Source organism: Aspergillus melleus (assembly GCF_016097325.1).
Source record: "Aspergillus melleus strain CBS 546.65 chromosome Unknown contig2, whole genome shotgun sequence".
Taxonomy (NCBI): domain Eukaryota; kingdom Fungi; phylum Ascomycota; class Eurotiomycetes; order Eurotiales; family Aspergillaceae; genus Aspergillus; species Aspergillus melleus.
The window spans coordinates 6,103,000-6,130,021 of NW_025763371.1; the positions used below are offsets into that span (position 1 = coordinate 6,103,000).

General features: G+C 51.7%; 10 protein-coding genes across 10 annotated transcripts; 6 read left to right on the plus strand and 4 right to left on the minus strand.

The window, feature by feature from the left end:
* Window positions 1–224: 224 nt before the first annotated feature.
* On the minus strand, window positions 225–1,296 carry ARO7 (chorismate mutase ARO7; the record flags this gene model as incomplete). Its single annotated transcript, XM_046086651.1, has 3 exons — window positions 225–302; window positions 400–1,048; window positions 1,226–1,296. The coding sequence occupies 3 exons, from the start codon at window positions 1,294–1,296 to the stop codon at window positions 225–227; spliced, it is 798 nt and encodes a 265-aa protein (XP_045942616.1).
* Window positions 1,297–2,261: 965 nt separating this feature from the next.
* Window positions 2,262–4,565, plus strand: mdv1 (WD repeat-containing protein; the record flags this gene model as incomplete). Its single annotated transcript, XM_046086652.1, has 5 exons — window positions 2,262–2,345; window positions 2,503–3,103; window positions 3,178–3,375; window positions 3,429–4,228; window positions 4,290–4,565. The coding sequence occupies 5 exons, from the start codon at window positions 2,262–2,264 to the stop codon at window positions 4,563–4,565; spliced, it is 1,959 nt and encodes a 652-aa protein (XP_045942617.1).
* A 1,237-nt stretch (window positions 4,566–5,802) lies between these two features.
* On the plus strand, window positions 5,803–7,956 carry LDX57_004973 (uncharacterized protein; the record flags this gene model as incomplete). Its single annotated transcript, XM_046086653.1, has 1 exon — window positions 5,803–7,956. The coding sequence occupies one exon, from the start codon at window positions 5,803–5,805 to the stop codon at window positions 7,954–7,956; it is 2,154 nt and encodes a 717-aa protein (XP_045942618.1).
* An 839-nt stretch (window positions 7,957–8,795) lies between these two features.
* LDX57_004974 (agmatinase) lies at window positions 8,796–10,463 on the minus strand (the record flags this gene model as incomplete). The annotated part of the gene is made up of 9 exons (XM_046086654.1): window positions 8,796–8,880; window positions 8,982–9,132; window positions 9,211–9,303; window positions 9,358–9,575; window positions 9,624–9,845; window positions 9,894–9,977; window positions 10,045–10,135; window positions 10,191–10,287; window positions 10,332–10,463. The coding sequence occupies 9 exons, from the start codon at window positions 10,461–10,463 to the stop codon at window positions 8,796–8,798; spliced, it is 1,173 nt and encodes a 390-aa protein (XP_045942619.1).
* A 391-nt stretch (window positions 10,464–10,854) lies between these two features.
* Window positions 10,855–13,450, minus strand: ERC1 (MATE family efflux transporter). The gene is made up of 3 exons (XM_046086655.1): window positions 13,269–13,450; window positions 11,967–13,181; window positions 10,855–11,912 (listed from the first exon to the last, which is right to left on the minus strand). The coding sequence occupies exons 2-3, from the start codon at window positions 12,541–12,543 to the stop codon at window positions 11,017–11,019; spliced, it is 1,473 nt and encodes a 490-aa protein (XP_045942620.1). The 5' UTR covers window positions 12,544–13,181; window positions 13,269–13,450; the 3' UTR covers window positions 10,855–11,016.
* A 43-nt stretch (window positions 13,451–13,493) lies between these two features.
* Window positions 13,494–15,503, plus strand: LDX57_004976 (putative MFS transporter; the record flags this gene model as incomplete). The annotated part of the gene is made up of 6 exons (XM_046086656.1): window positions 13,494–13,666; window positions 13,735–14,048; window positions 14,114–14,203; window positions 14,259–14,981; window positions 15,127–15,254; window positions 15,330–15,503. 6 exons carry the CDS (start codon window positions 13,494–13,496, stop codon window positions 15,501–15,503), a joined length of 1,602 nt encoding a protein of 533 aa, XP_045942621.1.
* Window positions 15,504–16,477: 974 nt separating this feature from the next.
* On the plus strand, window positions 16,478–18,896 carry pks3_2 (Mycolipanoate synthase; the record flags this gene model as incomplete). The annotated part of the gene is made up of 3 exons (XM_046086657.1): window positions 16,478–16,902; window positions 16,997–17,433; window positions 17,518–18,896. The coding sequence occupies 3 exons, from the start codon at window positions 16,478–16,480 to the stop codon at window positions 18,894–18,896; spliced, it is 2,241 nt and encodes a 746-aa protein (XP_045942622.1).
* A 762-nt stretch (window positions 18,897–19,658) lies between these two features.
* On the plus strand, window positions 19,659–22,200 carry pks3_3 (Mycolipanoate synthase; the record flags this gene model as incomplete). The annotated part of the gene is made up of 7 exons (XM_046086658.1): window positions 19,659–19,826; window positions 19,893–19,989; window positions 20,049–20,074; window positions 20,133–21,008; window positions 21,061–21,342; window positions 21,537–21,877; window positions 21,930–22,200. The coding sequence occupies 7 exons, from the start codon at window positions 19,659–19,661 to the stop codon at window positions 22,198–22,200; spliced, it is 2,061 nt and encodes a 686-aa protein (XP_045942623.1).
* Window positions 22,201–22,389: 189 nt separating this feature from the next.
* Window positions 22,390–23,338, plus strand: pks3_4 (beta-ketoacyl reductase; the record flags this gene model as incomplete). Its single annotated transcript, XM_046086659.1, has 2 exons — window positions 22,390–22,413; window positions 22,481–23,338. The coding sequence occupies 2 exons, from the start codon at window positions 22,390–22,392 to the stop codon at window positions 23,336–23,338; spliced, it is 882 nt and encodes a 293-aa protein (XP_045942624.1).
* Window positions 23,339–24,129: 791 nt separating this feature from the next.
* Window positions 24,130–26,552, minus strand: LDX57_004980 (uncharacterized protein). Its single transcript, XM_046086660.1, has 4 exons — window positions 26,227–26,552; window positions 25,976–26,101; window positions 25,136–25,916; window positions 24,130–25,082 (listed from the first exon to the last, which is right to left on the minus strand). The coding sequence occupies exons 1-4, from the start codon at window positions 26,365–26,367 to the stop codon at window positions 24,523–24,525; spliced, it is 1,608 nt and encodes a 535-aa protein (XP_045942625.1). The 5' UTR covers window positions 26,368–26,552; the 3' UTR covers window positions 24,130–24,522.
* Between the last annotated feature and the right edge of the window lie 470 nt (window positions 26,553–27,022).

The following is a 27,022-nucleotide window of genomic DNA, read 5'->3' on the forward strand; positions in this document are numbered from 1 at the left end:
ATGGATAGATCTATCAACAATTTTAAAACAATATTATGACATGTTCGGACAGGGTATTTATCATGACTTATGATGTATAGCGTCGGGTGCCTGAGGGAGGTCCAATTCCCATTTATGATTCTATTCCCGGTTGTCCCGTGTCTTCTATTTGGTCTTTTTCTGTTTTTACAATCGTGACATCTAGAATAATCGTGCATTACCGTCATAAAAGTCTATCCCCGCATTTACTCCCATTGGGTGCCCTTCAAGCGCTGCATGAGGTAGTCGACTTCGACGACCTTGGTCAAGGGGATGACATATTCCTAGACAGGTCAGCACCAAACATAAACAGATACGAAGACAAAACGAGACAGAGGGGGAAAAGAAGAGAGAGGGAGAGAGAGGGAGAGAGGGAGATACCTTATACATAGCCACCACAGCATCAACATGAATCTTCGGCGCCTCCGTCTGAAACGCGGGATCAGTGCCATACGTCCTGGCCTTCAGCGCCAACCGCTCGAGAACCTTCTGCTCGACCTTGGCATCCGTAATTGCATCATCGATCCCCTTCCGATCATTCTCCTTAATCATCTTGACAAACCGCTCCGGCTCCTTCTGGAACTTCGACTCGGCCACAAACTTCCCAAAGTGAATGCGTCGCGACAGCGCCTGCAAACAGTTCACGTCGCACGTCGCCGCCGAGCCATAATTCTCCTGCGTCTCGCCGCGGTCGGCGCGCCCGAACCCCGGACACACCGCGGGGAGGATGTCGTTGATGTACCGCGTCTTGATGGTCTCGTTGACGTTGACGGTGTTGGCGTGCAGGATCTGCGGGTACTGCAGCGGCGCGAGGATGGGCGTTTCCAGCGCCTCCGGGAAGAAGGGATATTCGTCGGGGGACTGGTAGCGGCGGACGCGCGACTGGATGCGCTCTTGTTCGCGGAGAAGGTAGTCGAGCAGGGTGAGGTCGCTGTTGGGGATCTTGACGCCGTCGCGCACGTAGATCGGCTTGTTGAGTGGGAATTGCACCCGCTCGATTAGGTGGAAGGTGATGGTGTCTTCGAGGCGACTGTGTAGAGGGGATGTGCCACCCTCCCCCCGCGACCCCGCGGAAGGAAGGGGGAGGTGGGATTTTGGTTAGTTTAGTTCATTTGTTTACTGTAGATCGTGAATTGAGTGGTTGGGTTTCAAGCCACCGGAGATATGGTTGTAGGAAGAAGTTCAGACATAGGCGAGGTGAACATACATCAATTGGAAGCGAATATTGGCCAGATCCAAGGCCTTGGAGGCGTTTGAGAGATCAATGGCGGTGTCCATGTTGTACGGACTCCTGTGGGAAAGGTTGGACTGGGGTTGTAATGCTGTATACAACTGCAGGGGTAATTCTTTCACTGCTGGGAGGAACTGTAAAAAGAATAAAAAGGGAGGGGGGGAGGATAGAGAGAAGAACTAAATAGGATTTTGGAGATCGTTGGGAGCTGCAGGAGAAGATTTGGCCTCAAAAGTTTGGCTCCAACTTCTGACTTTGGCTCTTGTTCTCCGGACGGAGTGGGCTCGTTATGTAAAGAGAGAACCACTGGTCAGGGAAAAGCGCTAACCCGCCGATCTCTGGAATGATTTGAATTGATTGAGTCGTGCTGCTCGTTCCGGAGAATATGTTGGTCGGATCGAGACCGCCTTCTTTTTTTTTTTTTTTTTTTTTTTGAACGAGGGGACGGGGTTGTCTCCATCTGGGGAATTGAGTCATACTGGTCGATTTGTATACGGCGTCATCTCTGGGCGTACATCAACTGCAGAGGGCAAGTCAGTCACATACTCCCACGAAGTAAGTTGATACCGCTGGATACCGCTGGTAAGTTACCGATGGCGGAGGTCAGGTGAATGCCGGTATTAATACTAAGGTAGGAGTATAGGCAGGTATGTACCAACAATATAATGAGAGCATGACTGGGGATGAGGCATGAGAGAGTCAGTTGACCACAAAAGAATAGTATAAAGGTCAGTGTTTAACATTCCCTTTTTCTTTTTCTGATCGAGAAATTCCCATACGTAGTTCCCTTGCATCCTCCTCTATTGACGCTGCCTCTTATCCTCGGTAATGTGACGGCGGTAATGCCAGCGAAACCTTACGTCTTCTTCCCTGCTCCAGCCCAAAAGTCGACCTTCCCGCAAGATCAATTCTCTCCCTCCTCCCCAAGAAAAGCCACCATCTCTCGTCTCCCCCTCTCCATCCCCCGGACCACGTATGGGCGTCTAAGGCCTCATCTCGCTCTTCTGCTCTCATGGACAGACACCGCCGCGATGAGTCCCCTTCTGGTCTGTCGGACATTGTCGAACAAGACGGTCTTCTGGGGACCGGCCTGACGGTAAGGCCTTGATGAGCTTCTTTTTTTCTTCTTTGCCCTCATGCTTGGCGATTCAAGCTTCACACTGCTTCTTTTCAATTTACACTCGCCTTCCCAAGAATACCTCCACCCCAGAAACCCAGAAACTCGCTGATCTTCCCTCTTCTTCCTCCCACAGACCCGACATATCGAAGCTTTCGGCCGGAAAGTCACCACAACCGCCGGCCACTTGATGGGCCCCAACGGCGAGTCCTCCAGCGGCGGTCACTACCACAATGCCATGGCCGACATCCAGCGCGAGCTCCGACGACCGACCAGCCAGCGCAAAGTCTTCTCCCTGACCCAAACCACCCCGACCGACCTCGTCCGCTCCAAGCTGTCGACCTCCGAAATCCAGTCGCGTGCCATCTCCTCCCTCCCCGACGACCTCCTCGCGAACATCCCCGACGACGCCAGCTCCTACTCCCTTTTCCAGGGCTTCCAGGCCTCGCAGGACGACCAGGAATACTGCAAATCGCATCGACGGCGCTCTTCGAAGGGGAAAAAGCTGCTGAAGGATGGCGGCGACCGGGCGGCTTTGCCCTCCGCTCCGGGCGACTTGAAGAAGGAGCGCGAGCTGTTGACGCGACGCATGGATCTGATGGGTGTGCGCAAGAATATGTGTAGCTCGGAGATCCATGAGATCGACAACAAGATCGCGAACCTCCATAATATGCGCAAGATCGTTCTGGATCGTTTGGCCGGGTTGGAGATGGAGGAGGCGGAGCTGGAACATGAATGTGGGTTGCACAGCTTTCTTGCCTCTGCTCATAGCAGGGGCGTGCTCGCAATAATGTTCTGACCGTGGCCTTAGTGACCGAGATCGAGAATAAGCTCGAAGATACCCAAGAGGAACCGCCCGAAACGCCGGCACAACCGGTGACCCCGGCTTCTGTGGAAGGGAACGAGGGCTCTGTTGCCTCGGAAGACCCGGCGATGGATGCATCGTTTATGTCGGAATCGATCTACCAGAAGATCCCTTCGCCAAAGAGTGTAAAACAGAGATCCATACGTATGTTTCTGCGCGTGCTTACATGACAAGCAAATCACTGATTGTTCCACCAGGGAAACGATCAATGCCAATTCTGCACGAACACTTCGCCCCCGGGTCGCTGATCAAAGAAATGCCGGCACACTCCGACATGGTCACGGCCATTGATTTCGATTATCCGTTTGGTACTATGATCAGCGCAGCCCTAGACGATACCGTACGGGTTTGGGACCTCAACGTTGGCCGATGCACCGGATTTTTGGAGGGACACAACGCCTCAGTTCGGTGTCTACAGCTCGAGGATAATATCGTCGCTACGGGCTCTATGGATGCATCTGTCAAGCTCTGGGATCTGAGTCGCGCTCGGTCCGTGCCTCGTAATAACCGTCTGAACCGGGGTGACGATGACGAGGATGACGACGGCGCCTCCCAAGCATCGCACTCCACCACCCTGGAGGATTGCCATGTGTTCTCGCTGGACGCGCACGTCGACGAGGTGACTGCCCTCCACTTCCGCGGAAACACGTTGATCTCGGGTTCTGCGGATAAGACGCTGCGGCAATGGGACTTGACCAAGGGCCGATGCGTTCAAACACTCGACGTCCTATGGGCGGCGGCCCAGGCGGACTCGCTGGGAGGAGATACCCAGTGGCGACCGACCGGCCGAGTTCCCGATGCATCCGCGGACTTTGTGGGAGCCGTTCAATGCTTCGACGCGGCGCTGGCGTGTGGTACGGCCGACGGAATGGTTCGCCTGTGGGATCTGCGGAGCGGACAGGTGCATCGGAGTCTCGTGGGCCATACCGGCCCCGTTACGTGCTTGCAGTTTGACGACGTCCACCTGGTGACGGGAAGCTCGGACCGAAGTATCAGGGTATGTTTTGCTTGCTATCTCTTTTCTTTACGATTGTTCCCTGCAGACTGACGTCATCTAGATCTGGGATCTCCGAACCGGATCGATCTACGACGCCTACGCCTACGACCACCCCATCACCAGCATGATGTTCGACTCCAAACGCATCGTTGCGGCGGCCGGCGAGAATGTGGTGAAGGTGTACGACAAGGCCGACGGGCAGCACTGGGATTGCGGTGCCGGCGTGGGCGCCGACGACACGGGACCGTCTCACGCGACGGTCGATCACGTGCGACTCAAGGAAGGATTCCTCGTCGAAGGCCGCAAGGACGGCATCGTCGGTGCTTGGACCTGTTAGACGCGATGATTTTGCATGAGGCCGCGGTCATGGGCTTATGGACTCTTTTATTTCCTTGTTTGTACATTATCCATCATTCATACTTGGAGTTACGATAGAAGCGCAGGGATTGCTGTTCAAGGAGGGACAGCTGTAAATGAAGCCTGTATGAAATATGAGTTTAAGTTAAGAATAGAAGTTCAAAAGACACAAGGAGAAGACAAGGAGAACACCAAGATAAGACCAAAACAAAGACTTCGAAGTGCAGAAGACAAGGAAAGGCAAACCAGACAAAAGAAACAAAAGCGACAAACACCTTCCCGATCGGGGTAAATGGCGGGCTGGTACGCGACTAAGCCCAATCGGGCCATCTCCCATCACCCGCCCGGCTGCAGTTACCGTACCGTCTTGTCAACTTCGCCCAGCAAACTGTCTTTCCTTTCAGAGACTCTTCGGCGCGCCTGAGCTTCTCGCTGAGTAAAGCATTCCGACTCATCCTGACGCTCGAGTGAAGACTCTCTTGCGTCGCGTCTTGCCATCGGTGGTTGCTGCGCGCAAGTCCCGCCTACTGAATCGCTGCATCCGCGTCTTATACGCGCCGTGTTCCCTGTCGCGCAGAGGAATTGAGTGAAGTACTCGTCGGACAAGGCGCACTGGATCTCGTCCGTCTGAAGACATTCAATTGTGACCATCTTGCTTTCTTTCACAGCAGAATCTGAAACGTCAATTCTCAAACTGTGCTTTCATTCATCGCCAACACAAAGGGACCCAATCCGTGGCGGTCGCGACGTGGTTGCCGTTGCTTTCTTTCACCTGGGCTCCATTCGAGGTCGAGCAAAGGCCATTGCAATCCTCTTCAACGACGCAAGGCAATTGTCACGTCCCACATGCAAGAATCTAAATAGATCCTTTGCTCGTGTCGACCTTCTTTTTGCTTCCGTCCATCCATCCTGGATTTCACTTCCACCTTCACCGTGGATTCATGTCGATCGTGTCGCCAAGCCAGACCGTCTAGTATCATTCCTGCCTGAGGCCCAAAACCTGGGGATCGCAGATTCGTCTGAAGAGAAGCTGAAACGGAAGTTCTCTTTGTATTAGAGCCCCGCCCTTATTTGCTGTTTGCATCCTTGCAAGACGTAGGTATCCGTGAATTCTTTGCTGGGGTTTCCAAGTTAATCCGTCCTGACAGGACTCAGACATTCACACGTTTCTGGTTGCTACTAGCTTGCAGGATAAGACTCCGCCTGTATCAACGGGAATGCCTCCCAAGAAGCGCACCTCCACCCGGCGTGCCGGGGCGTCGGTGGCCCGGCCGACTGGCAAACAGCCCTACATTTTAAACGCGGCCGCGACGAACCCCGTCTTGCCGGACATCCCCGCCAAAAACTCCTTTGCCTACGGCTCGTCCACGACGGCCATTCTGCCGCGCAAGCTGACCGTGCAGCCCAAGCGCGGTCTCGCCGAGATCGCCAAAACCATCGAAGAGGGTGTGAAGCAAGCTGAGGATCGCGCGAACGAATCCACGGGAGCCAACACCCGTTCGCAACCCAAACTTAAGTCTCCCACCCCAGAGCCGGTTCGAAGATCGATGCGCGAGCCGACGCCAGACCAGCAGCTCTTCGATGGCTTGCGCGAAGCCACCCAGTCCCCTAACTTTCCGGATGATGTGCAGTCGGGTTCTACGCCTACGCCGACTCCGCCTATTCCCCATACCCTTTCTACGGTGTCCAGTCCTACTCAGAACTTTGCTCGTCCTACAGATTCGCTGTATCCTTCGCCGATGATGCGATTTGGTTCCGCGGCTCCCAATCTAAACGGTCTCAGCTCACCCCAGTTTCAGAGTTCACTGGACAACGAATCGGTCATCTCGTTTACAGTCGAGCGCGACATCCATGAGGATAACCTGCAACGAACGCGTGGGGGTGCTTTCCGGGACGAACTGCAAGGCCGGAATATCAGCGCGCCGCCTCGTCGGTTTTCAGGCCTTGCATTCGCTAATGAGGTCATCGAAGAGGAAGACGAGCCTACAACTCAACTGTCACTCTCTCAACCGCGATCCCCTGAAGTGGCCCCTCCGCTTAAACCCAAGCCTCAATCAGACCCCGAGCCGGAGCCCTCACCAGAACCAGAACCGTACCTAGAGCCAGAGCCAGAACCAGAGCCAGAACGTGTGCAAGAACCCGAACCGGTGCCCGCACCTTCTGTGCAGCCCGAGTCTCAACCGCAGTCCTCTTGGGGCGCTACAAAAACCATAATCCCTGGCCGCATCGTACGAAGCCTTTCGCGCGATCCGTCAATACACAACTCGTCAAAACGGGGGTCCTCATACCAACAAACCATGTCGCCTCCTCCCATGTCAACGCCGTCGCAGCAGCGTTCTCACCACTATGAAGTTTGCATCCCCTTCGTTGAATCGCCACTCAAGATCCCCAAAACTGCATTTCGAACCGTTGTGGCCTTATTATTGACCGCCGTATCCATCCTCACCATCATGAACACCTCGTGCTGCGTCGGCTGGCGCTATCCGTTTGGCGCCCCATTAGATCTCTCTTTCAACGCCAACAGCTCAGAATCCGTCAAGATGCTCACCCACCACGTCGTGCGTCTCGGGAACGAAGTCTCGTCGCTATCGAAAGAAATGCAAATGATCAAGTCCGAAGGCCCGCAGGCCACCACGATTATCGAGCGGGTATCGAAACCGGGATCGCAGCACCAAGACCTAGCGGGAACCAATTTCTTCACGCTCGGCATGGGCGCCATCATCAACCCCCACCTGAGCAGTCCCACATACGTCGTGAAGAACGGTTATTTCCAGAAAATGTACACCTGGATGATGCAGATGCAGTATGGACGCTCATCGCCGGCCCTGGCAGCCTTGCTACCCTGGGAAGACGTCGGCGACTGCTGGTGCAGCGCCCTCCGCGACGGCATGTCGCAACTCGGCGTCGACCTCGGCCGCCCTGCTGTGCCCCAAGAAGTCGTCGTGGAACACATGCCCCGCGGCGCCGTCGTCCACCCCGAAAGAGCCCCCAAGGAGATGGAACTCTGGGCGCAGTTCGTTTTCCTGGAGGGTGACAACGCCCCGAACACCTACCTCTCGCGCGAGGGCGACACCCTCCTCGCGAACGGCCGCACTCTGCACGAAAACCTCATGGAACCACTGCGCTTCGCGTACCGCAATCAGCCTGATAGCGCCTTCTCTGATGACCCGCTCCTCGGCTCGACCTTTTATCGCATCGGTCGTTGGATCTATAACGCCGAGGCGCCTAATAATGTTCAGAAGTACACCCTCGACGCAACGATCGATATCGCTGGTGTGAGGGTGGATAAGGTCGTGTTGAGGATGAAGTCGAATTGGGGGTCTAATGATACGACTTGTCTTTATCGGGTACGGTTGCATGGGCATTTATAATCTGCTTTGCCTGTTTATAGTCTTTTTTTTGTTCTTATCTCTTTGCTTTTTGGGCGTTCGTTTGATGGCCAACTTAGATCCTTTATGCGATGGCGTCCGGTTGTGGATTGGTCTGGTCTGCAATTCTGCAGTTCGAAACGCGCACTTGAATTTGTCTTAGCCAGCCAGTTAACCAGCCAGGCAAACAGACAGACGGCGTTAACCTACTTATTTTTCCTGTTCCTTTCTGACTTATCTTTCTCCTTTTCTCTTTTTCTATCCTATTCGCACTTAGCTACTTCTTAGACCATCATACCATATCATATCATATCATATCATACCAGAAAGTCGGATTGACGTTCGGAGCGTTCTATCAATGTACCTTATTCTTAGTTGGATCTGTAGGTCCATTCTTAACAGATAGATAGATAGAAGAAACAGTTTTTATGCATGTATGTACGTACATTCTACATCCTCCCTCCTACCTCCTCCATACTACATACTACATACTACATACTAGACCCCCACTACCTGCGTTCGTCTGCGATATCATTCTGTCGACGATGTTTCTGGCTTGGTCAAGTAGGCCAAGGTAGATGTGAACGTAGAGGTTTGAGATGGATTAGCTTGGACTAATCTATCTTGTATATCAAAGTTACTAATTATATTTCTTCGTGGTCATATTTAGGAAATAAAAATAAAGAAATAAGATAGTCAACAATTCTTCTCGATAGTTATTCTTCATGCACTACTACCTAGGTACTGCGCAAACATCAATACAGACGGATGTATACCAAGTCACGGTTGGGGATGTAGATAGTATGTAGTGGGTAATCAACTCATCCACAAAAATGAATTATCTACAGATCCGTCCTTTCCGGAACAGTCAACGGTCCCTTCTTCACCATGATTGTCAAGATCTCGTATAGAACGTCGGCGGCGGCCCTGGAATCACAAAATGGTCAGCGGTTGGAATTAAATAACTCGATTCATAATGCAGATTAGAAGAGGGAGGGAGAGCGCAGCCGCGTTGGAAGAAGACATACATAGTAGACAGTTCAGCATTGGTATCGTAAGCAGGGGCAACTTCTACGATATCGGAGCCGATGAGGTTCAGTCCGTCCAAGCCACGAACAATCGTTCGAAGTTCACGCGTAGACCAGCCGCCGGTCTCGGGGGTTCCGGTTGCAGGGGCGACTGTGAAGGCCAGGGGTAGTTAGCTCGGAATGGCTTGGAATAGTATAAAATCGGAATGATAAAAGAAGGAAGCCGTACAAGCCGGGTCGAGTGTGTCGATATCAATAGAGAGATACACCGGGTTTTCGGTGCCGACTCTGTCTCTAATTTTCTTAATGATACCGTCGGTTCCTGGTTCTTCTTTTAGCTGGCTGTATCTTTACGGGGGAATTATGCTGGAATTACCAATAGTGTCGATCTCTCTGGCTTCGACTATTTCGAATCCGCAGTATCCATCGTTCCCGTAGTCAGAGGGACCAGAAAGGGTGGTACGGATGCCCGCGTGGATGTTCGTGTCGTTCTTGAGCAGGCCCTCCATCGCGGCGTGGTAGAAGTAGGTGCCGTGGTTGATGGATGCCACTTTACTCGGGGAGCCGCCGAAGACTTTAGGTTTCCAGGAATCTCTGCCATAGTGATTAGACATAGACGCAAGACACTGCAGATAGACTTACAAGTGAGAATCGAAATGAATCACAGTCACAGGCCCGTACGCCTTGTTGATACTCCGCAGCAGGGGCAAAGTGATGGTGTGGTCTCCTCCAAGGGTGATGATTCTCGGCAGGGTCTTGCCTGCCTTCGATAGGCCATAGGAATCTGCATCGGTGAAGGGCTTGCGCATGAGGACGCTATTGTGTCCTTCTTCGATCTGCTGGATGGCCCAGGCGTTGTCATATCTGTTTTATTAGCAAAGAAAAATTACACCGAACAAACAGGTGACATACGAGGTTACAGGGATATCACCGCAATCAAGAATCCTCAGATCGCTGGTAAACGGGTTCGCTTCGAGCGGGACATTGTAGCCACCGCTGAAGGCCAATTTGCGTGAGCCTTGGTAGACGACATATGAGCGTACATCTGAGGGACATGACATACTAGAGATTGAGACGACGGGAACCTTGTCTGATACCGCTTGGTCCGAACCGAGCACCGGGGCGGTAGGATGTGCCGGTGTCGAAGGGGGCTCCTGTCATCACGCTACGTTAATGTTTGATCGCAACGAGACGATAGAATGCACATACCTATGAAGGCGATGTCGTATTTCTCAGCTTCGCTAGAGAGACATGGGAAATAGGGAAGACGACCGAACGTTGAGATACCGGAGAAGACAGAGTCGGCCTGGGCCATTAGCTGCTGATGTCGTTCAAGATGAGGAGACATACCTGTGTTCCTCCATCTCCTGGGAGAGTATTGTACCATAAGGATTGATGGGGACCGGACAATGGGGTTTGAAGGTTGCTATGAGCAGATGCCAGAGCAAAGAAGGCAAGAAGGGTGGTTTTAGTCAACATCATGATTAGTGACTTGATCTTTGTGCTAGAAGAAGAAAGATGCACTGAAATCAATCAGATTGATGGGACCTATTCATTTATAGTTGTGGTTGCAAATGACTTTGAGGGACCAGCGAGAGTTGACCTCCATGTTCCACCGAGTAATTGAAACATCAGCGTCTCCAACGACTTTCTTCATTTGGATATAGACACCCAGCATGAACATTGATGGTTAGACGTGACGGTTGTAAACAGAGAAAGGAGTCTCAAACCCGATTGGGGCAACAGACGGAGAGACGCATCGCCCAAAAAGGAAGGCCGCCGGAGAGACTAAAACGGGCTTATCTTATCTCTCATCTCTTATCTCTAATCTTTTGTTATCTCTGGCCTAAACTTTTGATGTCATCCTTCTTGTCGTCTCTTCTCTTCATTCAATGAAATCATGCATTTTAGGATTGTCCTCGGAAATACATCTGATCACTCCGTCTGGGGCACATAAGCCAAGATAACACTGCGTCTCCTCTCAGCTTCCTATTTCAGTCACTACAAAGAGAAGCCGTCTCTAGCAACCCCTTGCCTACACTCCCACCCGCTCACTTTCATCCATCCGAAAGAATGCCCGATCAACCTCCTTCTCCCAGTGGCTCCAGCCCACAATCGTCCATTCCAGCGCCCCCACCAGATACAGCGCGATGCACTGTCCCACCCAGAGGCCCTTCAGTCCCCAGCCATGGAACGCCAACCAGATGCCAAGGGGCAACGCGCCGCCGTAGTAACTGACCAGATTGACCAAGGCACCCACATGCTGCCGACCCATCCCACGCAGACTGCCACCGCAGCTTCCGTTCAAGCCGTCAGCAATCTGGAACAGGGCCACGAACGGCAACACCTCGGCCGTCAGTCGTACCACACGCTCGTCGGAGTTGAAGATTCGCGCGAAATGCTCCCGCGTCCCCATCAGCACGGCCAGAACCACCCCTCCCAGGACCATGCTGAGCCACGCCGCCGTATTGGCTGCTATAGCAGCCCCGCGGGCGTTTCGCGAACCGAGAAGGTTACCCACGCGTGCCGACGTGGCCACGCCTACCCCGAATGGGATCGTGTTGAGCACTTGATCGGCGGTCATGATAACGCTCTGCGCGGCGAGTGGGATGGTTCCTAGGCGTCCAGCGGCCAGTGCTACGATCTCGAAGGCCCACCATTCCGTGCCGACATGGATGACGCCCAGGATGGCGAGCCGGGCGAAAGTGCCGGCGTTCTGGAGGGATTCGCGCGACCACCCGCCCCAGCATTCGGAGCCGGCAATAAACCGGGCGTAGAGCACCAACAGAGCAAATGAGAGCCAGTAGGAGAGACCAGTGGCGAGGGGGGCGCCCAACAGGCCCATCTGGAAGGTGTAACAGCAGAGATAATTGAGCAGTCCGTTGAGAGGTGATGTAATCAGCAAGACGTATGTACCGGGGCGCATAATACCTACAGGGGCAAATTCAGCGGTGAGTTCAAACGAGGAGGGCCGGTTTGTCTTACCCTGCGCTTGCAGATACTTCTTCATTAACTCGAAGTAGATGTATCCCAACCCACCGGGAATCAAGCAGGTCAAAAACCGCGCACTGTGTCTGGAAAGTTGTGGATCCTGGCCGAGGAGCAAGAAAACCGGTTCCGAACAGGCCCAGAGAATAGCAATAGGGATGTAGAAGAGGGTGAGGACAAAGAACCCCCGCTGCAGCAGGATGCCTAGGTCGTGCTTGTTCGAGCTACCTGTGAAAGACGAGGACGCTAGGGTATCGAGAGCGGTGGTTCCTCCGAGAGCAATCATCCAGGCCGTGATCATGGCAAACATCAACGAGAAGGCCGCAGTGGCGAGGTTCTCGGCGGACGAGCGTCCGACGACGAGAACCGATACAGTTTGAAGGCTATTCTGGAGTGTGTACGCCAGAATGACCGGGATGGAGTCCTTCAACAGATGCCAAAATTCCTTGAGGTACTGCCTTGCGACAGGGCCCTCGTCGCAATCTTGCTCATAGGGCTCGTCCGCAGGTTTAGGGATGAGAGATGTGTATTCGGTTGGTTCGTCGGAGGCATTGTGAGTGAGTCTTTCATACATTCTAGCGGCAAAGATAGTAGAAACTGAAGCGAAGGAACCGAATTGCAACAACGCTACTGTATACTGTATAGCAGGCCATCTACATATCTATATACTAGTCTATGACTGCATAGTTCAGCAACCTTGGAGACGGCCGAGGACCGTGAATCTACCTGTAGCTCTAATCAACATGGCTGCGCGCAGCAAAGAATCTCCATCTGTATACCTAAACGGGCAGAATGCTGACAGACATGATAGGAATTGAATCATAAAGCCATGACAAACCTGTACGCAAGCCACCATGTAACCGGTCAGATCGAGGGTTCTTATCAGTTCTGATGCAGCGGACTGAGCGATCCAAGTCTCTCCAAATAGTAACCTATTCGGGAAAGGATCGGTTCTGCAGATGAAACAAAGAGATCGGTTGGCTTGGGTTTGGCTCAATACATCATCTGGACTGGCATTCGACATTCTGCATATGGTAGGTGTTGTTGTAATATCAATTGTACTGTACATCCCTTGTTTACCCTCGCTATCGCATTGCAATAATCAATACAAAAACAACTGACTGATGTCGCATCTACATGGCACACATGACAGCGGCAGCCCTAACTTGACGTCTCAGCTGCGGGATGATTCTACTCGGTATTGACCAGGATCTACCAATATTAGCCCTTATCAGTAACAGAGCAATGCTTTGACTGGTCAGCCCCAATCCCCGCGTTATGGTTGTTGAGTTGACATACTGTGTGAGAAGCCCTAATAGAAGGCCTGAGGCTGGCGATAAGCAAGATATCGCCATGCCGTATGATTCGCGGGTCCGCTCATATGCATCCATTTGGTTTTTGCCATGTTCAGTGATAGACTTTACTGATAAGAGGGACTGGTTTATATAGTACTTGTATGTACTTTAGTAGGCTCTAACAATGGAAACACAGGTATAGTATGCACTTTTTGTATACTTTCCAACCATGGCATCTCCTTTCGACGAAAAGCAGCGTGCACCTGTCGAAGGAATCAGTGTCAATATCCCTCAGACGGAGAATGATGTCAAAATCCATCCACAGCCCACATCCGATCCCCTAGATCCATTGAACTGGTCCTGGGTGCGAAAACATTCGATCCTCGGAATCGTGATGCTCAAGTATACCTGCCACCCCTTGCTCTACTTGAACTTACAACATCAACTGGCAGTCGCTCTGACAAGACCAGGTACTTCCTCTTCACCTACATCACTACCACCACCGTTCCCTCATTCCCGGCCATCCAAGCCCAATTCGAAATCTCATATGACCAGGTCAATTGGACCGTAGCTATACCCGCTCTAGGCCTATCTGTAGGCCCGCTTCTCTGGTCCTCCCTGGCTGATATCTACGGCCGACGCATCATCTTCATCGTCGGCACCGTCATCTCCTTCGTCTCGAGCATCGGCGCTGCAGTCGCTGATAAATATGCTGGGTATATGGCGGCGAGGTTCTTTCAGGGGTTGGGGGTGAGTCCGGGAGCGACGGTGGGCATGGCTGTGGGTGGGTAATACGATACAGCGACTGGGATTATCCTAGTAAGTTGAAATGATGCTGATTGATGACAGTAAATGATCTGTTCTTCGACTATGAGAGGGGTCAGAAACTGGGGTTCTGGGTTCTTGCTCTGGATTCGGGTTTGCTGTTAGGCCCTACCTGTATGTTTTCTATACATCGTTCTATGTATATGGATATAAGACTAATGTGATGAAGTCGGCGGATTCCTCAATCTCGTCAGCGCCGCCTGGATTAACTGGTTCACAGCCATTCTATTCGGACTACTCTTCGTCCTCGAACTTTTCTTCATGCCAGAGACTCTCTATCCTCGCAGTCTCATGCTCACACACCCTTCTTCATCCGAGTCTATACTCTCAGCTCTCGAAGAGAATAAGAAACCTCACTCATCCTCTCCACCTACATCTACATCTACATCTACATCTACACCACCCCCGTCAACAACAGCCCAAGAAAAGACCATACCTCGAACCCAAACCCTCCCCATCCTCAACTTCCGCCCCATCCCCGGCCTCAATCACCCCCGTCCCTGGTCCGCAACCCACCGCTTCCTCCTCACCTTCCGCCTCCCCGTCATCGTCCTCGCCGTTACCGGCTATTCCTTTACTTGGTACTGGTGGATCCTCTCCATAATAACCATGATGCCAGCCGCCTACGAGTCCCACCCCCCAGTGATCCAGGGCCTGCTGTTCCTAGGCCTGTTGCTGGGGACGGTGATCAGCGAGGCGTTCCTCTCGGGCCGGTTGAGCGATCGACTCATGCGCGTACTGAGTGCAAGGAACGGCGGCATCCGCGTGCCGGAGATGAGGCTGTGGATGGCGTATCCGGCGGTCGTGGTCAGCGGTGTCGGGTTGGTTGTTTGGGGTGTCAGTGTTGAGAGGAGTTGGCATTGGGTAATTGGGCAGGTGGGGTTGTTTCTGTGTATGTCTTCTTGCCTTTCCTGCCTTGCTCTCACTTTCTTTTTACCAGACCTGTGAGTGGATGGGTGTTCGGGTCGCATTAATATACTCCCAACCGATGTGATAGGAAAATGAAAGAAGAAGCTAACACTAACACTCCGGAAAAGTCGCCTCAGGTCTCCAAATCGGCAACACAATCACAAGCGCCTACATCGTCGACTGCTACCCACTACAATCATCCAGCATAGTGGTATTCTACGCCGTGGTATTGAATCTCAGCGCATTTGTGAATCCGGTCCGTACTCCCTCCACAAAAAGTTCCCCCTCAACCTAACCAAAAACTAACATGACAAACTCCTTGCCTACATAGTTCTTTATATCCCCCTGGTACGCATCCACCGGCTGGATCTGGACATTCACCACGCAGGCCCTGATCGCAGTCGGCGCAGGGACGGGGGTGTTTGCCTGTCTACATTACTTCGGGGGGTGGATGCGCAGAAAGACGACGATGCCGGTGTGGGTGAATGCGGAGTTTGATTCTTAATATCTCTCTTACTTTCTTCTATGCATCCTTGCTATAAAGCATTACAAATATACATAGGGCTCATCCCTCGTTTCTAACGGCCACGAGGCCGCGGCAAGGCTACGTTAACAAAGTAGCAGATGGTGAACACACCTTTCTAAAGCCATGCTAACCCTCCATATAGAACCCATGAAACCAACTCTCAACAACATGTTCAGATTAGAAAGTATATACGTCTTAAAGCTAGCTGCCCATAGTATCTCAAACCCTCTCGCAGATATACAATTTTATAAGTATGAATCTTCAATTCCAATAAAAGTCCTTATTCTATCTGCCCTCTGTTGGAATACGGGGTACTAGAACAGTAAAGTTAATCAAGAACTTCATATTTTCAAGTATATTTCCTCTAATAACAATCTATCTGTATACAAGGATGAACCTGTGTTTATAAAGTATAATAAAGAAATTTATAAAATCTTAAACTTTCATTATACGAAGTTTCCCCACTCGACGCTACAGCCAGCCCTGGCCATATCTACATCTCACCGAAATATCATAGTGCTCATGAAACTTGTTTCCTCCCTAGCTCTGTATCACATCCTCAATAATCGCTGAACATTATAAACATTCTATTCCAGTTCCAGCTGAAACGACAGTAGTGATCTCTATACCGCATTCATCAGAGTCAAATCTCGAATCCTCATTGCGACAACTAAATCTAGCACAGCGCTCCGCTCGGTTCGAGCGTGTACCCATCGAGGTAGAGCAAATGGTCACCGGTCTTATACAGTATGCTGCATCAGGCCTATTCTGGATGTCGTGTCACGCTGGCTTGAGTTGCTTCGCTGGCAATGCAACAACCAATTTGGCAAGACTGAACCTTAAAAGGATAACCGGATCTACGTTTCTTAGCAGCATTATTGAGACCCTTCCCCATTCACATTTGTTTCCACATCCTTTCAAACTTGCAACCGGACAACCACAGATCAATCGAGATGTCTTCCCAGCGACGTACTGTTTGCCACGAAAAGTCGGATGATTTCGGTCTCTTTCACGATGACCCTATTGTCATTGTAGGTTTTGGGATGCGCCTGCCAGGCGGAGTTAACTCTGCCAGCTCATTCTGGGAGATGCTAGTGAACAAGAACGACAGCCACGGTGATGTCCCCGCCAGTCGATTCAACGCCAGTTCCTTTGTAGATCCTTCCAAGGGCCCAACAACGGGATACTTTTTGCAGGAGGATCCGGCTTATTTCGATGCTTCATTCTTCTCCATCCCGGCAGTGGAAGCCATGGAAATGGATCCCCAACAACGTTTGCTGATGGAAATTGTCTGGGAATGCCTCGAGAATGCGGGCGAGACTAGGTGGCAGGGGAAATCAATAAGATCTAGAAGATCCTCCCAGATGGACACTCAAAGGTGGGTTGTCCCATCCTCATCATCTTCCTATTGAACTTCCAATTAGTCTTAGTGAACCTCAACTAACACGTGTGACAAAAGAGGAGCTTGGTAGGGATAATCATGAGTCCCGGATTCATGAACCAGAATTCACTCAGCCACTTTGCACTGCTCTTCAGGTTGCTCTGGTAGACATGTTAGCGACCTGGCATATCTGGCCAGGGTCCGTCATTGGGCATTCCAGCGGAGAAATCGCTGCTGCGTACGCAGCTGGCGCCATTACTTCTCGATCAGCGATTATCATTGCATATTATCGTGGCAAACTCGCCAGTTCCCTGCATGGAAATGGCGCCATGATAGCTGTTGGCCTTGGTCGCCAGGATATCACGCCTTATCTTAAGGAGGGGCTTGTACTGGCCTGTGAGAACAGTCCTGCCAGTGTTACACTTTCGGGTGACATAGAAGCCATAAATCAAGCTGTGGACACAATTAGGGCTGCAAGTCCGGACATATTTTGCAAGAAACTTCGCCACAACGTGGCGTATCATTCCCGTGAGTATTCAATTTTCTATTTCCTCGTCGATATCAGTCTGCGCTTACCACATTTGAATAACTAATGTTGAAATCCTACCATAGACCACATGGATGCGGTGGGGTCTTCGTACGAAAGTGCAATTGCTCCATACATCTGCCACAGCTCGCATCCCATGCTGCCCATGGTTTCGAGTGTAACGTGCGGCCGTATCTCAGACCCTCATAAACTCGATGCTTCCTACTGGCGGCGAAATCTTGAGAGTCCGGTCCAATTTTCTCAGGCGGTGCACAACCTATTGCAAGACGATGCGTTGAAGACCAACAATCGAGTGTTCATTGAGGTCGGGCCGCACGCTGCTTTGGGAGCACCGCTGCGCCAGATCTTTCAACATTTACATGGCACTGCCGAATCCCCGGTCTACATGCCTACTCTTATTCAGAATGACGACAATCCCCGCGCCCAGTTACTTGGCACCGCAGGCCACGCGTTTGTAGCGGGTGTACCTGTCAACTTTGCGGCAGTTGTAGATGGACAAACCCCATTGAACAACTTACCCGTGTACCCCTGGAAGCATGACATTCGATATTGGAGCGAGAGTCGCCTGAGTAGCGAGTGGAGGCTCCGCGCGCTGCCCCATCATGAGCTTCTGGGCTCACGCATTGTTGAGGCAACGGACTTACACCCGTCATGGAGAAATGTTCTGCAGGTCGAAAAGGTGCCCTGGCTCGAGCAGCATATCTTGCAAGAGCAAATCACTTTTCCTGGCGCTGGGTATATTGCCATGGCTGGGGAGGCAGTGCAACAAATCCATCCAGAGGCACGGCTTACAGGTTATTCCATACGAAACATACATTTTAAGGCGCCTTTGCTCATCGATCCTGTTGTCCCCACGGAGATCATCACGACCCTCTATCCGATAGAGTATGCTGATGACGCCCCTTCGGGGTGGTACTCCTTCATTGTCTCAGCCTATAATGACACTTCGTGGATCAAATATTGCCAGGGTCAGGTGCGATCAGGGCGTGATGACCACCACTTGATCATGGCTATGCACATCCGATCTTATGTACGCTCAGTTTCGTGCGAGAGGTGGTACAAAACTGCTAGGCGCCTTGGGCTTGAGTACGGCCGCAGATTCTGCGGCTTGCGTGATATTTCCACGGATCCCATCGGCTCGGCCGCAGCGACAGGCACCGCAACCGACCCGTCAGAGGTGCACGACAGTCGATATACCCAGCATCCCGTGATCATCGACCAGTGTCTACAGCTCATGGGAATTGCTGCATCGAGGGGTATCATGCATCGTTTAACCAAGCTGTACATTCCGGTGATGATTGAAAGCCTCTACGTGGGCAGCGGAGCGCCAGAGGTGGTCGTGGATGCGTTGACAATGGAAGGGATACGCGATGGTCTATCGGGAAACGCAATCGGTATGGTCGATGGAAAGCCGGCCCTTGTCATTGAGAAGGCCTTGCTATAGGCCCTGGATGGGATATCTTCTGGGGATCACGCTACTGCTCGCCGGCTGGCTTTGCGCCTAGTGTGGAACCCTGATCTAGATTTGGCACCCCCCTCAAGCCTACTGAGCATTCCACAGGCCGATTCCAATTATGACAGGCACATGAGATTTGCTGGTTTCATAAGCCTAGTTTATATTATTGAGACAGCAGGGCAAATTCGACACCTCGAGTCGGAGAGCGCCCATTTGATGAAATGGAGAAATTGGTTACTCGAGGAGTCCGAAAACATCCTTCAATGCAAGAGCGTCAACTTTATCCAGCTGGCTAACTGGATCCGCGATATTGAATGGGAGGCTCCACATATTATCCAATTGCAACAAATGATACAACAACAGGCCCATGGATGTGAACAGGATATGGGTCCGTACCCAACCCTGCCACCTTGGGCCCATTGGAACTCGGCCATGCGACAAGAGATGATTCGTTTGACAGAGGAATCAATCAATATCATGGATTATTCGATTCATCTCACATGCATGCAGCAGATATTTCACCGCTGTCGGGAAATAATGAGTGGAGAGTGCACGCCTCTAGAGATTCTGCTGGAAGATGATCGACTCGCGGAGTATTACAAGCTTCCAATGCAGCATACTGACTGGAGCTCTTTCCTATCCCTCCTGTGTCATTCGAACCCGCGATTGCGGGTCCTGGAGATTGGTGGGGGCAGCGGATTTGCAACTTCCCTTGCTCTTCCACATCTGAAAACAGCGGAAGGACTCAATATGTATTCCAGCTACACTTTCACCGACATCTCGTTGGGATTCATGGCGAAGGCTAAAGAGAAGTTTGCAGAGGAAGCTGCCATGGAGTATCAGATCCTAGATATCAGTCGTGATCCAGGGGATCAAGATTTTCCTCTTCACAGTTTTGACCTTATTATCGCGGACAACGTGGGCCATGCTTATTCTCCCTTGATACTGAAAACAATGAGCGCTAACCGGTTTTCCGTCTAATAGGTTTTACACGCTACTCCAAGCTTGCAGAAAGCACTGAAACATGTCCACAAGCTCCTAGCTCCCCGAGGTCGCTTCCTTTTGCATGAACTCCACCCAGGTAGGCTTTAGATAAGAAATGTGCATCTCACAACGACCTAGGGCTAACGGGACTTATAGAACTACTCGTTACAGATTACATAATGGTATGATTATCCCCATCCGAGCGAAGAAGGATATCATCTCTAACAGGGGCATTCTCAGGGAACGCTCCCCGGCTGGTGGTTGGGGGAGAATGACGGTAGGCCTAACAGACCATACGTTTCTCCGGAAAGATGGGATCAAGAGCTTCGCGCAGCAGGGTTTACTGGTGCAGAGCTCGTGGTTTACGATGCTCCCGCACCGTGTCAGGCCTCAGCAACCATTCTCTCTCAGGTTCGCCAGACATGGTCGATAACAAGGGATGTCGTGCTTTTGACTAGGGAAAATACAACCGGGCTGTCTGGATGGGTGAGTGATGTGGAGGGTCAATTCCGAAGCAGAGGCTACTCCATTGAGTGGACCACGCTGGATCAACCACCCCCAGAGAACAAGCGGATCATCTCCCTTCTAGAAATCGAAGACCCATACCTGGATGGTGTGACAGAACAAGACTACAATACTCTGCAGAATTATCTGATTGAAGCGCGCCGGTGTGCAATACTGTGGATCACAAACGCGACCCAATTGGTCTGCAACGATCCCCGGTTTGGTTTCATTCATGGTCTGGCCCGCGTTCTGAGGCATGAATTGCAGCTGGATATCTCGATCCTCCAGATCGGGACTTTTGACTCGGCTGCAGCGTCGATAGTCGTCGACGTACATGAAAAGCTACAGGTCAGCAGGGAAGAGGCGCTTCCAGGATGCCCTATGGAATATGACTTTGTCTGGGCGAACGGAGCTGTGCATATAGGTCGGTACAACTGGACCACACTTGCCGAGGAACTGGCAGTTGTGCCGCCTCCGAAAATTCCGCGCAAGCTTGATATCGGTTCTTTTGGGCGGCTGCACACGATGCGGTGGGTTCCCCAAAATCTCAGTGACGGGTTAGAAAAGAGACATCTCGAAGTCGACATTCATTTCGTTGGGTTGAACTTCAAGGTAAGTTATACCCTATTTGCCCCCGAGATGTTCTCTAACACGGGAATTCAAGGATTTGATGGTCTTGAGGGGTATGATAGGAAAGCGGGAGGAGCTCGGAATTGAAGCCACTGGAGTTGTCCGTCGAGTGGGTGCGGATGTGACAGAACACAAGGTCGGCGATCATGTTATCCTGTTTGAGAGAGGGCTTCTTGTCACAAGGAAGGTGATCCATCATCGGCAGTGCATGAAGATTCCGCAAGGTCTAACTCTCCAGGATGCGGCAACAATGTCTGTGGTATATCTGACTGCAATACATTCGCTAGTCAAGCTTGGACAGATCCAAAAGGATAAGGTATGTCTTATTTTAGATGGCTAGAAAAGCAAGATCTTTATTGACCGCTCAAATTAAAACAGTCTGTCTTAATCCATTCTGCATGTGGAGGAGTTGGTATGGCAGCCATCAATATTTGCCAGATGTTGGGCGCCGAGGCAAGTTTCTTCAAGTAACACCAGTTGCTATAACGCTGACACTGAGTGAATATCTAGGTCTATGCAACAGTCGGCAATGAAGAGAAAGTACAGTATCTCATGGAGAATTTCGGGTTGCCTCGCGGCCACATTTTCCATTCCCACGACAGCTCATTCGTATCGGACATTATGCATGCTACGCAGGGAAAAGGAGTTGATTTGGTGCTCAATTCTCTTGCCGGGGATCTCCTTCATGCTTCATGGAAGTGTGTTGCCCCGTACGGTAAGATGGTCGAGCTTGGCAAGCGTGATTTTATGACTCATGGCATGCTTGACATGAGTCCATTCCTTGGGAACCGCACTTTTCATGGTGTAGATATGTTGGCCATTCATGAAGAGGACACCGAGATTCGTCGAGAGTGAGTCCAGCTACGTTGGTCTCTAGTCATGGAGTGTTAACAGGTGTGCCAGAAATTTTACGCTGTTCCACGAATGGCTCCAGCAAGGTTTCATCAAGCCAATCAGCCCCGCCACAGTTTTCGATGCTCCTGATGTGGTGGAAGCGTTCCGATATTTGGAAGCTGGCAAGCACATGGGCAAGGTTGTCATACGCATGTCCTCCTTATCCGACGCATCCAACATGCTGTGTCATGCAGTCACGCCTTCACCAATTTTCTCCTCGGACGCGGCCTACCTTCTTGTCGGTGGGCTGGGTGGTATTGGCCAGTCCGTATCAACTTAGATGGTCGAACACGGTGCGCGTGAGCTGGTATATCTTTCCCGTACAGCCGGACAGTCAGACCAACATCGATCCTTTATCCGCGAGTTGAAAGCCCAGGGCTGCCAGGTGACCTGCATCAGTGGCGACGTCACAGACCTTAAGGATGCCAGGCGAGCCGTAATCAAATGTCGAAAACGCCTCGCGGGTATTATGCACATGGCTCTGAGTCTTAAGGTAGACTTACTATATTCAAATCAGCCCTATCCTATTGTGAGATTTGATGCTGATGATGTTTCTCCAGGACCGCACCCTCCGTCACATGAGCCATGAAGAGTGGTTAACCGGAGTTTCCCCTAAGGCTGATGGGGTGTGGAATCTCCATCAAGCTGTTGAAGGGCTTTCTCTCGATTTCTTCGTTCTGTTTGGCTCCGTGGTGGGCATTTTGCAAACCGGAGGACAGGCTAACTACGCCGCGGCCAACACTTTCCTAGACTCCTTCGCCGCGTTCCGCCAGCAGCAGGGCCTGGCTGCCTCGGTAATCAATCTGGGGTCTGTTGAGGATGTCGGGATAGTGAGTCGGTCTTCGGAATACATGCATAATGCCCTCACCTCGAGAGCCCCGATACTGAGTGAGAGAGACGTTCTACGGGGCATTCAGCTTGCTATCCGTGATTCATCTTCGCCATCACACCTCTCTCCCCTTGCCGTCGGAATTGGATACAACCCACCGGTGACAGAAAAGGGCTCGGCGTTGCCGCCTTGGGGAGTAGATGCGCGATTTTCACTCTTTGCAAATATCCCTTTGCCGACAGTGGAGGCACCAGCGGGGAAAATAGAAGAAGACGAGATGCGTGTGCTCTTGACCAAGGTATCCCAAGACCCATCCGTTCTCCATGACCCGGATACAGCTGCCGTCGTTACGAATGAGATTGGCCGCGCAATGTGGCGGATGATGGCCATCGATAAAAAAGAAATGAGCGACGACGAAATCGCCAGCCAGGTAATCGACTCACTTGCGGCAATCGAGGTCCGAAACTGGATGAGACGAGTTGCGAGGATAGAGTTGTCTGTGGCAGACATGCAACGAGCTGGCACCGTAGGCAAATTGGCGGAAGTGATGATGGAGCATCTTCGCTCGACACATGGACAGAGCTGCTGAACCCAATATTGTCAATATTGCTCCACACTCTGGATTCCTTTTCAGATTAGCTAGTGTCAAATACAATACAGGGATTCTGCCGACGTTTTTTTTTTTTTTTTTGTTTTTTGATTTTCAGTCTGAACCACAAGGTTTGGCCCTCGATACCTCATCCCTGGACTGATACTAGACTAGGCATCACTGGCGGTCAGGGTGTCCAGAACCACTTCCTGAATATCTTTACTGGGGCCGCTACCGCTGGCAGTCTCGAAAAGAGAGTCAATCGTCAGGACCAGCAGATACCATTCAATGTTATATCCTCAGGACCAGAGAGCTCTCTACAGCTGGTTTGACCGAACCTTCCAGAATCAGGCAGGAATACCAGTGATGGAAGTGACACGTCCGCTGAGACAACATTAAGATCTACTAGAGTGACGTTTGGAGGATGTTTCCGGAGTGTGAAGCTGACTGTGTTGTTGTGGATCGCCGCTCTATATGACAGATGATAGGGGTCTTGAACGGAACGCATTCTGTTTATTACAGTTTGATCTAACCTGACTAAAAGTGTGTTTATGCTTTACTCGTTGTATATGAATTCTGTTTCTTTCAGCGCTTCTTCTCCCTGGCGGACGTCAGTGGTAGCACACAGATGTGCCAAAGTGTGATTGCTGAAGGGGATGATATATTAGGAATACATGATTGGTTATATGTAGTATTGATCCAACACGTTCAAAAACAAAAGTCGTTTGGAAAGCTAGTAGACTAATACTAATACTCATAACTGATACAAAGTTCGACCAGTCCATCCTATACCCCCGAAGGACCTAATTCGAAACCAACTCTGACATAGATATGCAAATCAAGCAGGATTAACCCACGGGTACCTCTGAGGCGACATGCAAGTAAAGGAATCGCAGGGTCCAGGACCAGAATGATACCGACGCTTACTCATGAGCAACAGGTCGATCTCGTCTTTGTAGGCGGCCATCTCCTGGCGCACGGGAGCCATGGTCGCGTACTAAACTTCCACAAGCTCAAGAGCTGCAAGTAGATCTCCTGTACGACCAACAGGGAGAGAAAACCGGGAAGAGAGGAGAGCACAGGAAAGGAGAAGGTCAGGTCGCAACATCTCAAGACAAGCAGTCTTATCACTGGCTCGTCAAAGTCGCACATATTTGAATATTTGAATTCACTTCTTATGGAAACTATGAGGACGCTGTCCCATCTGATGCTGTATCTGGCGATGAAAACCAGTTCTGCCGATTCTTTCCTTCATTTTCATCCACCAGCACCACTCCCTTCGCCCACACCTTGCACATATCGTAATTCTGCGCCTCCTCGTCCCCGTACGCCACCACCGCAGGCTGCACCACCAGCAACACCCTTTTTCCATCCAGTCTCTCGTCGTCCTCGCTAAGATGCTGCAGCGGATGCGCCGTCATGGCCGGGTTGCCCGTTCGGAAGTGTTGGAGACCGTGGAGGTTGTGGAATTTCATAAACGCCCGCTGCGTCCAGAGCGAGAGCGCCAGCGCTCCCGCACTATGATACAGACTATACAGCTCCTGGTTTCGTTTGACCAGCTCGGCCTCGGTCCTTGGAGTCCGCAGGAGTGCTTGTACCGGCCCGTTAAGAAATTCCACCGCCAGCTCGCTCGTCACTTCGCGTACTCGCTGAGCCAGCATACTCTCCTCGTTCTGGGCGGATGGAGGAGCTGACAGGACTCGCAGTGTCTGCGAGCGCCACACGTGGGCCTCTGTGGGATTGACTAGTCAACTGATGTCAATATCGGACTCATTTTCTCGAGCAGGTGGTTCTTACGATCCAGCATGGTCGAATACATTGCTTTAAGCATACGCGACGTCGGTAACCCGTCGGGAGAGTCCTCGGTGAAAGCGAAGAACGGGTTCATAAATGCCGTCGCGAACACATCTTTTGACAACATTGCCTGGGCGAGTAGAGCTGGCATGCGATGCAGCACGATCGGCGTCGCGCGGATCAACGTGTTCCAGTCAGTTTCGGCGCAGAAGCCGTCCAGTTCCTCGAGGATGATGTTCTTCTCTTCGCCGTCCAGGTGATCTAAGTCGCTGATGTCGGTGACGCTATTCTTAATGGCCCACGATCGCATGCGCTGTTCCAGCATTGACAGGTCCTCGCGCACCTGGGGCGTTGACTTGGGCACCCACGTCTTTCTGAGCGTCGTCGACGAGCGCTCTGATTTCGGTTTGGTGGTGCTGCTGCTGCGCGCCTGCGACTGCAGCCGTTTGCGATCCTTGTCCATCTCCGAAATCCCCGTGGCCAAATTCACCAGATGGCTCTCGAGGAGCTTGATCCGGGCATCTTTGGTCTGAATCTCTCGCTTGTACGAGGCGCGCATGCTCTCTGCCGCATGATCCTGGCCAAATGTAAACGGTCTCCTGTCGGGGCTGAAGGGCAGTAAAATGCTTTGTGTCGCCTTGGTCTTGCCGGCCGGGCTAATCGCCATCGAAACTGCTCTCGGTTTCAGGTACCGGGGGTCCTCATGGTTCAATTCAAAGTCCGGAACTATTTGCAGAGGTTGTTGGGGCGCCGGCGGTTCATCCTGCTCGCCGACTGTTTTTCGCTGGTCCGAGCGAACCGTTAGAGACAATATGCGAGCTGGCGATCGGCCTTTTAACTTACCCTGCGAAGCACGGTGCCGAGGAAGGACGATTTCGACGGTTGGCGCGTAGGACGTCGTGCAAGCGACGGATCTGAATCGGTGGATGTTTCATGGCCGGTCGGAAGCGCAAAGGGGGTGACGGGAATCTGCAACGAAATGTTTGATTAATGTGAATCACATAACCCATCGTACCCATCGCCGTCTCCACCTAGGGTTATTTCGTGTTTCGCAAAGCGATCATGCCACTCGCGCTCGGGGTTTTCTTGCCTACCTTCTCGTCGCTGCCGTCGTGCACCGGAAAAGCTGCCACCTGGGCCATGTCCTTGGAGATGCTGTCCTGTCGCGATCGGTACATGCTGGAACTGTAGGTCAGCACAGCCGAGGAGGAAGGATTTCCAGTCATTGCGACCATCTGGACTGTTTGGGGCGTTATATATTAGTTCGCAATTTAGCAGAAGTCCGTGGCCGTGACCCGCACGCGCCAAAAGGGGGAAATTAAACAACCTCCCACGAGCGGACGGGCGCCTTGGAGGGAGCCAGGCGAACTATATACTGTGTACTAATAATCAATAGCAAGCCATGCTCCGTGGTAATGCCCGTACGGTTGGGGCCGATCCAGCCCCCGGCCCCATTCCCTGTTGGCCTGCGTTAGTCTTCATTTCGCGACGGTGGAGCCAGACAGGGGGAGACAGGAGACATTTGGCCCCTCGGGTTTACGAGAGGCTCGGCTCGAGCGTGTTTGATCGAGAGTTGGGTGGTTTGACTTGTTTCAAGGGAGAAAACCCGCCGCTCAGGCCATCTGGAGATGTTTGACGGAGGCAGTGAGGCGCGGAGTGCTTCGATGCGGTGGAGCGGGTGGCTACGCTTCATCTCAAGGACTTAAATAGACATAGACTGCTGTGGCTTGCTTACGGTGTACTCCGTAGTCGTACGTACCTACTGTACACAGCATTCTCCTGCAGAGTACAGAAAACTTGGCCCCCAATAGCGACGTGGCATGGATTGTTTCCAGGGACGGCATCTTAGGGGACAATGCGTTGGTTCTATTCTTCGCAGCCGCAGGGTCT

What these genes read in the sequence shown, in the direction of transcription:
- LDX57_004980 (XM_046086660.1), bottom strand. Translation starts at nt 26,367, where the DNA reads ATGGTCGCAATGACTGGAAATCCTTCCTCCTCGGCTGTGCTGACCTAC. An exon ending in ACGACGGCAGCGACGAGAAG is followed by an intron (nt 26,102 to 26,226) that starts GTAGGCAAGAAA and finishes ATTTCGTTGCAG; the next exon opens with ATTCCCGTCACCCCCTTTGC. An exon ending in TCGGCACCGTGCTTCGCAGG is followed by an intron (nt 25,917 to 25,975) that starts GTAAGTTAAAAG and finishes CGCTCGGACCAG; the next exon opens with CGAAAAACAGTCGGCGAGCA.
- ERC1 (XM_046086655.1), bottom strand. Translation starts at nt 12,543, where the DNA reads ATGTATGAAAGACTCACTCACAATGCCTCCGACGAACCAACCGAATAC. An exon ending in GAAGTATCTGCAAGCGCAGG is followed by an intron (nt 11,913 to 11,966) that starts GTAAGACAAACC and finishes TTGCCCCTGTAG; the next exon opens with GTATTATGCGCCCCGGTACA.